Below are 12,695 nucleotides of genomic sequence, written 5' to 3' on the forward strand. Positions count from 1 at the left end.
GTCAATCGTCCTACTCATGATGGGCTCGGGTCATGCATGATCTTACAGTCGTGAAATCTAAGCCCCATGTTGGGCCCCTGTGCTGAGTATGGAGACTACTTGGGATTCCCTCTCTCTTCTCTCTCTCTGCCCCACCCCTGATCACACACTCTCTCTCAAAATAAATAAACTTAAAAATAAATAAATAAATAAAAGAAAAAATCAAATCTTGCCATTTGCAGCTATATAGATGGAGCTATCGAGTAGAATGCTAAGTCAGAGAAAAACAAATATATGATCTCACTCACATGCGGAATTTAAGAAACAAAACAAATGAGCAAAGGAAAAAGAAAAGAGAGCAAGAGAGAGAGACAAACCAAGAAGCAGACTCTTCAGTATTGAGAACAAACTGATGGTTACCAGAAGGGAGGTGAGTGAAGGGATGGATGGAATAGGTGACGGGGATTAAGGAGTGCACATGTTTTGATGAGCCCTAGGTGTTGCACGGAATTGAAATACAGTAGTTTCAGGTGTACAATGTAGTAACACTGCATGGCAACTGTATTGGAATTAAAATAAGAAATTTAATTAAAAAATCATTATTTTACTAAATATACCTTATCTGTCTAAAACTTTAAACAAATATATTTAAAAAAAATATTAGAACTAGAGATCTGAAAGTTCTTTTTATCCAAGCCTCTCGTTTTCCAGAAAAGCATGTTAAACTCTGAAAGGGGGAAGTAAGGGGAGGGATTAGAACCTAGATCTTTGAGGTTCTAGCATGAAACTCTAATTATTGCCTTTAATATTTTTATGTGTGTGATTTTCGGCATATAACCCTGTTTATAACTGATGTAGTAAACATTTCCCAAACACAAACTACTGACTGGTTTATCCAAATATTCAGTCTTGACTTTACTATTAAACCACAACAAACAAACAAACAAACAAAAAGAAAAAGAAAAAAGAGAACAGACCGTCAAAGATAGGAAACATTACCTGAGAATATCATAACTGGCAAAGTCCCACTGGTAGAGACCCAGCGCGGAACTACAGACAATGTATTTGCCATCAAAATGAAGTCTTGGCTGCAGGCAGATACTCCTATCCTCAGAGACAGACAATGTCTTCAAGCACTTGCAGTTAATTTCTCTCCCAATCGGCCAAATCTACAGATAAAAGAATATTAGACAAGATGACAAATCACATCACCATAGACAAGCTTACCCTTACACAATGCGGCCTATGGTTGCTGAAGGCAGTATAAAGTGAAGTACATGAGAAAGGCCACAAGTTTTATAGTTGAGAGGCATGGGTCCTAGTTCTGATGCTGCATGCATGTACTGTGTGATCTTGGGTAAAATCCGTACCCTCTCCGAACCTCAGTTCCCAAAATGAAGATGCCTACCACACAAAACAATTTAAAAACTGCAAAAAGAATGTATATAAGATCGCTCTGTAAACTTTTTGCAAATTGTTTTTATTATACAAGTAAATCTTCGTTTTCATAGTGTAGATCTAAGAATTGAAGTGGGTACAAGATGTGTGGTTTTTATTTTTTTAAGTTTATTTTCAGAGAGAGAGACAGAGAGCGAGCGAGCAAGCAAGCACACAAGCTGGGGAGAGGCAGAGAGAAGAAGAGACAGAATCCCAAGCAGGCTCCGCCGCGCCACCAGTGCAGAGCCCAGTGTGAGGCCGGGACCCACGAACCGCGAGATCATGACCTGAGCCGAGATCAAGAGTCAGATGCTCAACCGACTAAGCCACCCAGGCACCCTGAGATGTGTCTTAAGAAAACAGAATGTGAAGATAAATTTGTGTTTTCTTTTTTCTTTGCTTGCAAATCAGGGTTAGAAACTGCGTTGTACATAGAAATAACAAGCAATTCTCTTTCCAATGGGTTTAAGATGGCTTATACTAAGACATTCCTGCTTCCCTTAAAATATTCCCCCTGTGCTACACCATTTTAATTTCCTTGTATTTGCCAGTTTTTCTTTGATGAGGCAAATTAATGGAGGAAAAAAAAAACCTCACCTTGATCTCATATTTGTCCGCACTTAAGAGTATGTAGTCTCCAGGGCTGTGCAAAAGAGACTTGACTTTACACTTCTGCAAAACCACCTAGAAATATAAACATCCATGTTACAGAAAGATCCTTTTAAAACTGTTTCTAGATTCCTTTTTTTAAAAATTAAAATAGGAAAAAGAGCCCAAAATGAGCTGGTACGCTAGAACAGCTAAGCTGTAACTCTAGGACCAAGTTAGCCTCTAGTTAGTACAACCACAGTCTCTATATTTTCAGCAGGATCTAAAATTGTCTAATGATGGCAGCATTTAATTTCAACTTTAATCTGGAAGCAAACATTTGGAATGGTTTTAAAAACTGTAAAATGTGACCTCATAGAAAGTGTGAGGAACAGGAAAGAAAATAGTCCGTAAACCTAGAAATAGTTACAAATAATCTGTATTCAGGAGCACGGGCATGTGCATTGTAAGGGAAAACGCACTGGACCTGGGACCAGAATCTGCCATATACTGACTCTGCAACCTTGGACAAGACCGTCTAGCACCTTTGTTTCTCAGTTTCCTCATCTTTAAAATAGGGGACGAGGCATGTATTAGATCTCACAATTGCAATGAAAATGAAATAAAACAATTAAATGATGACGATGATGATGAAATAAGAGCTAGCCATCCATTAGCACTGGGGATAGTCTGTAGACATTTAGGTGCCAGTTATTTTGTAATAAGTCAGCACAAAGTGAGGAGGTGGCCAGGCTCACTTGTTCTGAAGCCCGGGTTGCACACTCAACTGAAACACAGACCTACTAACCGCACGCACCCTGCTGGGTTCCGTGCCATGACCTCACTCAGAATTCATAGGAACATTTAACAGATACAAGTCAGGCCCCGAAGGGAGGGGCAGCTTGCCTAAAACATCACGGTCAGCATCCTGGCCCCAACTCCAGTGTTTTTAACACCACACCAAACTGTCTTATGTAACTTTTCCACTGAAATATTCAATGTGTCCAATACAGAACTGTGGTAAAAGATACAGAAAATGTCCTATCTCAACCATTTTAAGAGTACAGTTCAGTGCTGTTACTGACCTTCTCACTGCTCTCCTTCCAGCTCCACCTATTTCAGGTAAACACATTCACCCACCCGACCTGAAACCCACTGGACATCAGATTCTTTCTTCTTTGTTCCCCAAGAGTCGGTACGTTCATTTGGCTTTACCTTAAAGACATATCCTTCGTGTGTGTTCTCTTTCTGAGCTGCCACCTCGGTCCGGGCCACAGGTATCTTTTGCTTGGATTATCGCAAACCCCTAACTGGCCTCGATGTGTCCGCTGTGCCCAACCCCAACCCACTGTTCACTCAGCGGCTGTTTTCTCCCTGCTCAGAACACCCAACTGCTTCTTGCTACATGTAGGACATGCACAATCCTTAACACGGCCAAGGAAGGCACACACGATGGCCACCTCTCCCACACCACCCCAGCACAGCTCCACTGGCCTTCAGGTCATCAAATGGTCCAGGTTCTCTCCCGCCCAGGGCCTGGGTATACTCTGTGCACACGGAAACACTCCACTACTCTGTACACAGCTACCTCCGATTTCTTCATATTTTGTCCTTTCTCAAAAAGCTCTCCCCTGAAAGAGTTTAGATACCTCCTAGCCTTCCTCACAGAACACTGCACTCTTTCCTTCATGGCACTTGACACAATTTGTTATCATATATTTATTTGTGAAATTACTATTTAACAACTCTTTCTCCTACTGGGCTAACATCCATATCAAGCCTAGGTCTGCTTTGTTCACTCCTGTATCCTCCAGCCCTCACAGAAATACCTGGTAAGCTCAGGAAAAGTGTTTCTGCATGACATTTTCATGATTAATATTGCATTTGATCCTCACGGCCATCTTTTTTTGAAAATGAGTAAACACCACAATACTCCTTTAAGGACTTTATACATTTTTTCTTTGTCCCACTTCTTGCAATTATTTTTTTTTTTACATGAAAATTGCTTTTCTGATTAAAAAATATGCTTATCCTAAAGGGAAAAAAGCACCCACAGTTCCTAATAACCACCTTCAACATTTCGGTGCATGAACATATTTATTCAGAAACTGGTATCCTACTCTAGAGTTTTATTGTGTTTGTTCCCTCTACCCACCAAATATATTGTGAGTATTTTTCCATGTCCGTAAGTCCATTCATCTGTTAAACTATTTACTGAGTGCCTCTTACCTGCTGGTCACTGTTGTTGGCCATCACGCTTTGTGGGCGCACCTGCTCCGTCTTATGGCTCCCCTACCACTTACAAAGCAGCACCCAGCATCCTCCACCCCACCCCCAGCTCCCTCACCCCTTCAAAGCCTGATGTCGAGATTTCTCCTGTAAGTCTTCCTACCTTGGTGACCCATTCCGTGTGCCCGGTGAGTGTGTTCAGGCACGTCCCAGCAGATAAAGCCCATACTTTCACAGTGAAGTCTGCAGAGCCACTCACCAAGATATCCAGTTCATCATTGTAGTCAACGCTAAACACTAGTATATACAACATACACAGAGTTAAAACATGCCCGAGAGTCTTTTATAATAGAGTTCAATAACATTCATTCTCCCTAGCTGCTCAATGATATAATTCCTCAACCACAGTTACTGTTAAGAATGGTGCTACTCAGTTAAGAATTTTATGATAAAAAATATATCCCGTTCAAAATTCTTGTTATTATTATAGCTGATTATTCTAAGGATGGAACGTCCCTGGAGTAATGCAATCTTTTACACTTGTGCTAGCTTTAAAGCGAGAGGTAAAAGCAGTACTGGAGATAATGGCATTTCCACTCAGGACTGCCTGCCTGATCCGACACAAAGCTAATCCAGCTTATGCAGGGAAAATAGGAACATAGGTGGCCCTGCTTAGATGCGCACTATTTGTTGCAGTGAGACTCAACTTCAAGAATCATACCCATAATCAAGAAAACAATACCCATAATCAAGAAAAGCCAGTGTAACGAGAAAAACAAAAGACACACAAGTATCTCAACGGTCAGACTAAACCATTCTCTCAAACGGTTTGAATTTCTTCACAGGTGTACCCCCAGCACCTAAAACAGCAAGTTCTAGCCTGAGTACAGCAAGTACTCAAAACATTTGTTTTTAAATGCCTGCCAAACTCTAAAGGAACACTGGGGACCCAGAGATGAAGGGCTTTTCCTTAAGGAACTCAGTCTAAGTGAGGGGTGAAGGAGGAAGTCCAAAAAAATTAAATGTTTACCTCTTGCTAGGGAAACACCAAGGAGAATGACTAACTCTGCCCAGGGGTATCAGGGAAGACTTCAGGGAAGAGGCGATATTGGAGATGGGCCCTGAAGGATGAGTAGAGTTTATCAAGAAAAGAAAGAGAATATTGCAGGTAGAGGGAACAGCAAAGGCATGGAATTATGGAAAAGCCACAGCAATGTCCAGGGAACAGTAACGAGGAAATTTTTTAGAGCAGGGCTCTTGAAGTTGATCACCTGGAAGTCAATGTACATCTTGACACTATGGAACAGTATACTCAATTTAGTGAGTTCCATGCTAAACCACAGATTTTCCAATATTCATTTCCATAACAAACAAGTGGTAACAAATAAGCAGACTGAGGAAAAATGTGTAAGATGAAAAACAAAGTGGTGAAAAAATGGTCTTCAGGAGTAAAACAGCCAGGTTCACTGCAAAGTATTACTAAGCACCAGACACAACACAAAGAACTCAGGACCTAAGGATGAACAAGACAGGTAGGACCCTGCCTTGCTGGCAGTATAGCCTGGTACATCAGACTTATTTGTATGATGAGTGTTAGGACAAAATACAGGTTACTGGGAAACCTGTTCAGGGAGTCCGAGAAGACGCTTAAGAGCACAGACTGTGACTCTCCAAGACGAGTGCAGTGGGTAAATGGGGGAAAGGAAGGGAGCTGCTGCACAAGAGGCTGGGAAGCAGCTCAACATGATTTCTGCACAAAGCTCCAAAATACAATGCAACAGAGGTGGAAGCTCTGGTCTTGAGACTATATCCAAATGACCGATTTCTGCACACCAGGCCACTATAAAATTATTAGGAAAAATCAGGTATCTGTTTCCTTTGTCTTCTCTCTAGGCACTGTTTGTTTTAATCAGTTGTCAACCAAGCTCCAATGCAATGTAAAGTGTGTAGCTCACACAATCTGAGAACCACTGTCACTCCAAAGGATGGTTAGCCCTGATTCTACAAATAAAGTAAATTGAATTTACAAGTGTAGGACTTACTCAATTTGGAAGTATGGAAGCTGATAAAAAGCAAAAACGACGGACTGTTCAATGGAGTGTAAATGAAATAGGTAAGGAGAACTGCCCCCTCCCTGCATAAGGGTACAAAGAAGAGTTTTGAATGGGCCAAGGAAAAGCAAAATTCAGGAAAAAATTCCAAATAAGGGTACCTTAAATAAAGGGATTAACTGCTGTTATTGAGAAAACAGAGGAGGGAGAGGCAGGTTAAGTTAAAAAACAAAAAGGGGGTCATATTCTTGGCTTCCGGTTTTAAGGAATGAAGTTAAAGTAACTGTAGAAACCCCTGAAAAAGGGCAACCCACCCGCCCCTGTGTGCCCCCGGAAGTGCTGGGTCCTGGCTCCAGAACTCCATTCCCAGCAGGCCACAGTGTTGTCAAAGGAGCCTGTCACAAGCTTCTGCTCATCAAATTTCACTGCTGCACAAGTGTGGGTCTGGATGCCATAAACGCACTGTCCTGTGCTCACATCCCACAGTTTTGCAGACAAGTCATCTGACCCTTCAAGAGAAAAACAGGGAGGTTAGTAAGAAAACAAACACTAAAGAAGGCCAATCAATCCCCAAACCGTGGTATTCTTCAAGTAGAACCTCAAGGTCCCCTCCTCTAGCATTCCCACTTCATAGCTGAGAAAAGCAAAGCATGGAGAGGCTAATACAACTCATTCAGGGTCACCAAAATGGTGTTAACAGCACGGGGACTGAATGCAAGCTTTTTGGTTTTGTCCGTTTCCCTTAACCTGCCAGGCTACAAGAGGAGTGCTAGACTAAAGCATCCCTTGCTGCTTCTTGTAAAATTTCACAATCTTTGACCATCACGAGCTTTCTGATTTGAGCTTGAGATGAAGGGTATTACCTATGACTGCATGTATACATTTGCATGCCTATCCATGACCCACATCCCGAACAAATAAAGAATGCTGAAGAGTAAAGCTGTCCACTGGAACAGGTTCTACTCTAAGGGCAGTCAGGGAAAAGCCTCAGATCTCTCAGATCACAGGTTAACTTCTGCAAAGGCTAACTGCTAATTCTTTGAGCCATCCTGAAATGTGCAAAGCAACTTCTAAGAAAACCACGGATAAATTATCCCCAGACTTTCACAACTCAACACACTGAGCTTGTAAAGCCCCTTAAGATTCTGCAGAGGGGCACCTGGGTGGCTCAGTCGGTTAAGCGTCCAACTTCGGCTTAGGTCATGATCTCACAGTTTGTGAGTTCGAGTCCCGCGTCCGGCTCTGTGCTGACAGCTCGGAGCCTGGAGCCTGCTTCGGATTCTGTGTCTCCCTCTCTCTGCCTCTCCCCCGCTCACGCTCTGTCTCTCTCTGTCTCTCAAAAATAAATAAATGTTAAAAAAAAAAAAAGATTCTGCAGAAAAAGTAGGTTTTATTTCTATTCTGATGAAAATATACCAATCATGATAATTCAGGATTAGCTTTAATTATGTTTAAAGGTATAATGATTAAATCACGCTCACAATTTACCTTTATAACAAAAAAGTAATAATAAGAATTGACAAAGGCATTTTGAGGATATAACAAATATAGTCACTATGACAAGGACACACTATGCAGGAAATCACCAAATGACTGGTTTTGGAAAGGATGAAATGGCTAAAATCAGCCACAATTCTGCCTTTAAGGGTTGGTAAAGAGCCACTGTTCCAGACAATGGAAAAATAGCTACGACTTATGAAAGAGGTAGAGCATGAATTTCAACTTGGACAAACCCTAGGAGAAATACAGTCTTCATTTTAGACTATATTTGTTGTCACTTTACTATTTAGAGACTCAGGTTCTTCCCTATAAAATAAGGGATGGGAATTGGTTGGTGGTTCTCAATGGTCATATGAGACATGAAAATCATCTGGAGAAGGGCACTGGGCTGCTCAGTTGGTAGAGCAGGTGACTCGTGAACTCAGTGGTGTAGGTTCAAGCCTACAATGGGTGTTAGAGATGACTTAAGAACAAAATCTTTGGGTGGGGGGGAAGAATCATCTGAGAAGCTTCATCAAACACCTATGTAGGGCCCTAGCTTCAGAGATTTTAATTTAGAACCTCTGAGGTGGGGCCTGATCATCTTAAAAGCTTGCCAGGTGATTCTAATGTATCAGCAATATTTTGAGAACCAATGATCTAGAACAGCACTCCAAGAGAAACAATACAAACCACGAATGCAATTTACATACGTAATTAAAATTTTTCTATTATTTACTGTAAAAACAAATTTAGTACAAATTTCATTAGCTCAATATATCAAAAATATTGTTAATGAAATATTTTATACCCTAAGTCTTTGATATCTACTGAGTATTTCCCATTTCACATCTCTGGACCAGCCACATCTCAAGAGCTCAAAAGCCTTACGGGGTCAGTGGCTAGTATACTGGACAGTGTGTCTAGATAATCTGAACTGTACATTTGAAAAATGGTTAAAATGATAAATCTAGGTGTTCCACAAATATGCCTTAGGAAACGGCATGATTAGCTCCTCAATCTAGTATATATTTTACCACAATGTGATATGAACAAACCAAAAAAAAAGGGAGAGATTATCCTAATTTTTAAATTAATTTATAGAGGAAAATATTGGGCCACTCAGTTTTACGCCCTAGAGAAGCATCAGAGAAGAACTTGGTTGATTTCAGTTCCATTTTCTAGTGGTACAAGTCTAAACCGCTAAGCCTTTAGGAGTCATTGTTCTCTGCTCCTTTTTGGTTTTATTTCAACCTTTCCTATAGACTCCTGTTTGCTGCACTGAGTATACTCCAACGTGTTTTCAAGGAGGTCATCAATGACGCAGCCTAAAGATGAAAGGGGAGTAAATAAACGTAGACTGTTTTTCATTATATAAAAGAAAAAAAAAGCCCTCTCAATTCAGAAGAGGTTGAAACAATACTTTGATATAAAAAAATTCCAGGGATGGGTATATAACAAACGTAAGCAGAAAACTGAGCTGTAACTCAAATGGAATAAACTATCGTATCCAGCAAGGTTTAAATATTTAACTGGTAGAATCAGATCTCAGCTCTCAACTGCCTCTTGGAGGCATGTGACTCTGATGACCAACTGAACAAACACTGGCCAGTGCCTCTTTCATACAGGCAATTTTCACTGCCCTTGAAACTCTCTTCATCACCATTCTTCTTTACCTCTTCCCTAAGTACGCTCTTCAAGGATCCATCCTAGGCCCCATTCTTTTTTCCTCTCCATGTCCTTTTGAAATTTCACTGTTATCGCCATAGCTGAAATGTCACTAACTCCTCAACCTTTTGCTCTAGCCCTGAGCTATTCCCCAAAGCTCTGATGTTACATTTCCAGAACCTTGTCGGAATCTCCATCACATCCGACTGCATTGAAGTTCATCCCAGGGGCACCTGGGTGGCTCAGTCAGTTAAGCATCTGACTTGATTTCAGCTCAGGTCACGATCTCACAGTTTGTGAGATCAAGCCCACATCAGGCTCTGCACTGACTGGGGAGCCTGCTTAGAATTCTCTGTCTCTCTCTCTCTGCCCTTCCCTTGCTTGCACTCTCTCTTAAAAATAAATGAACTTTAAAAAAATTTTTTTTTTAATTTCATTGCAAATTGAACTCCCTCTACCCGCTCAAATTTATTCCTTCATTTCCTATTCTTGGTACCAGTACTACCACCTTCCCAGGTATTTTCCTCGCCACATACTCAGTCCATTGCTAAGTCTTGTTAATTCCATTTCAATGGCTGCTCTTCCATTTAACTGCTCCTTTAAAAAAATCTCTACCCTTCGGGCACCTGGGTGGCTCAGTGGGTTGAGCATCTGACTTCAGCTCAGGTCATGATCTTGTAGTTTGTGAGTTCAAGCCCTGCATTGGGCTCTCTGCTGTCAGCACAAAGCCTGCTCCAGATCCTCTGTCACCCTCTCTCTCTGCCCCTGCCCCACTTGGGGGCACGCTCCCTCTCTCTCAAAAATAAATAAACCTTGGGACGCCTGGGTGGCTTAGTCAGTTAAGTGTCTGACTGACTTCAGCTCAGGTCACAATCTTACGGTTTGTGAGTTTGAGCCCTACATCGGGCTCTGTGCTGGGTCAGAGCCTGGAACCCGCTTAGGATTCTGTGTCTGCCTCTCTCTCTCTGCCCCTCCCCTACTCTGTCTGTCTGTCTCTGTCTCAAAAATAAACATAAAAAAAATTAAGTAAACAAACCTCAAAAAAAAAAAAACAAACAAACAACTCTACACCTACTATCCTAAATCTAGATCTACTCTTACCTAAAATGCAATAGGCTAATACTTTAGTTTAGAAATTCTAGATCTGTCTATGTCAGAGGGTCTTCATAGAAGTAGTGTCATCCTCCAAGGGAACATTTTAGAAATTTGCAGGGGTGGTTTCAAGTGTCACAGTGATTTTGGAAGCAGTGGGGGGGGGGGGGGGGGGGGGGGGGGGGGGGGGGGGGCCTAAATTACCAGCCTCTACTGGGCAAAGACCAGAAATGCTAGACATTCTGCAATGTTTGGGACAATGCACAAAAAGAATAGTCATGTATTCTGCATGACCTTTTTTTTTTTTTAATGTTTGTTTATTTTTGAGAGAGAGAGAGAGAGAGAGAGAGAGAGAGAGAGAGAGAGAGAGAGAGGCAGACATAGAATCTGAAGCAGGCTCCAGGCTCTGAGCTGTCAGCACAGAGCCCGATGCAGGGACCTGAGACCACGAGATCATGACCTGAGCTAAAGTTGAACACTTAACCGACTAAGCCACCCAGGCGCCCATATTCTGCATGACTTCTTAAAGATTCTGCCTGATTGCCTTAAAGGTTCTGCCTGTGACAAGTTTATTCTTAGTTGTCTGAGCCTTGGACCTGTTTTACAAAGCACCGAGTTTATTCTGAATTTACTATGAGTGTAACTACCTCAGGTAGACTGAGGAAAAATGTACTTTGCTTTTGTTGGAGACTTTTCACCACTTGTGACCACATCACTGATGGTACAAATACAACACTGTGCTATTTACAACTGTCATGTTCATGACGACAGTACATACACAGGTGCAAACATCTGATTACACTACCGTCTTCTAACACAGCTGTGCTTGAGCACAACACATTTAATGTGCATTATTTTAAATTACTGTCTTATTTCTCCTCTGGATCAGAGTTTAGGTATTATATTGATTTTTTGAAATATGTGTATGTACAGGTAAGTTATTTCTATGAATTTGACTTCAAGGTAAGAGAATATTGTAAAATACGTTACAAAAAGAGGACCTGGGGCCTGGCAGAAATAAGAAACACTGGTCTACTTGGAGCAGAATGCTCTAGTCCTGGCCCTTTCTCTGCTCAGAAATCTTTCATAGTTTTTCTTACTGCTTAAAGAAAACTGTCCAAACTCATGTTCCCAATATTTAAGGTTTTTACAATACAGCTCAAGACAATTCTTCAGCTTATATTCTAAGAATCTCTTATAGAGTCCTTAATTATATACTGAGTTCAGATAAAAAGAATTTTTATTTTCCTCCTATATGCTCCATGCTTAGCCCTTTCCATACCTTTGCTGGAAAGTGCTTATTCTCATCTCTCTAAAATCTACCCATTCTCCAAGATTCAACAGAAACACCGCTCAATTTTTGCAAATGAAAGACATCACTCCTTCCTCTGAACAACTGATTTTTCACTCATACAATTCAAATATATCATTTGACCGCATATCTTTTATAGCTGTTGTTTTTCTTATTCAACTGTAAGCCATGGTCACAATATGGCAGCATGCAGGTTAAATATGACACAATCACAGTATTTTTAAAATGTGAATAATACTTAAAAATCAGTACACTAAAAAAAAATCAATTAGAATATTGCACAAAAATCTAGATTTAGGACTTCTTTGAAAAATCAGATCTGACCACTGTGAGCCTATATCCCACATGGCAAATAATTCACTGCAGTAGAGCAGCAGCTACCCTCTCTAGAAGGGCAAGTGTTCTCTCACTAGCACAGTCTACATGGAGACTTTTACTTAATCAGGTTACCTTCCTGATTCCAGTATGTATGTTCTCTGAGCAAAGAACTGTCCTAATTCATCCACATATGTCCCTACATTGTCTTTCACATAGTACTTTCTAATTATCTACTGCGTAGCACAAACAAAGCACAACAGGTTCCTTTCTCACCATTTCAGAGCTCACAGCTCAGCAGAAGGATAACTACCTCTTTGGTAATAGCATGAAACAAAGGTATGTATAATTCCATAACAAACACTTCTCTCACTAGTTATAGTTTCAGGGATACAGCTATTAGAAATTTTAAACTTGGCGTGCCTGGGTAGCTCAGTTGGTTGAGTGTCTGACTTCAGCTCAGGTCATGATCTCACGGTCCGTGGGTTCGAGCCCCGCATCGGGCTCTGTGCTGACAGCTCAGAGCCTGGAGCCTGCTTCGGATT

The 12,695-nt window shown here is 41.1% G+C and overlaps 1 protein-coding gene across 2 annotated transcripts in view; it reads right to left on the bottom strand.

Annotated features, from left to right (window-relative positions):
- Nucleotides 1–12,695, bottom strand: part of FBXW2 (F-box and WD repeat domain containing 2) — a 32,836-nt gene that overhangs the window by 10,523 nt on the left and 9,618 nt on the right. The window contains exons 4-7 of one of the 2 annotated variants that reach the window (XM_042963612.1): nt 6,599–6,793; nt 4,397–4,530; nt 2,014–2,100; nt 979–1,148 (exon numbers count right to left, since the gene is read on the bottom strand). In XM_042963612.1, coding sequence (XP_042819546.1) covers nt 979–1,148; nt 2,014–2,100; nt 4,397–4,530; nt 6,599–6,793 — 586 coding nt within the window. The remainder of the gene's footprint in view (nt 1–978; nt 1,149–2,013; nt 2,101–4,396; nt 4,531–6,598; nt 6,794–12,695) is intronic. The other variant, XM_042963613.1, reaches the window with a different exon arrangement.

The sequence above is a fragment of the Panthera tigris genome, chromosome D4 (assembly GCF_018350195.1).
Source record: "Panthera tigris isolate Pti1 chromosome D4, P.tigris_Pti1_mat1.1, whole genome shotgun sequence".
NCBI classification, from domain to species: domain Eukaryota; kingdom Metazoa; phylum Chordata; class Mammalia; order Carnivora; family Felidae; genus Panthera; species Panthera tigris.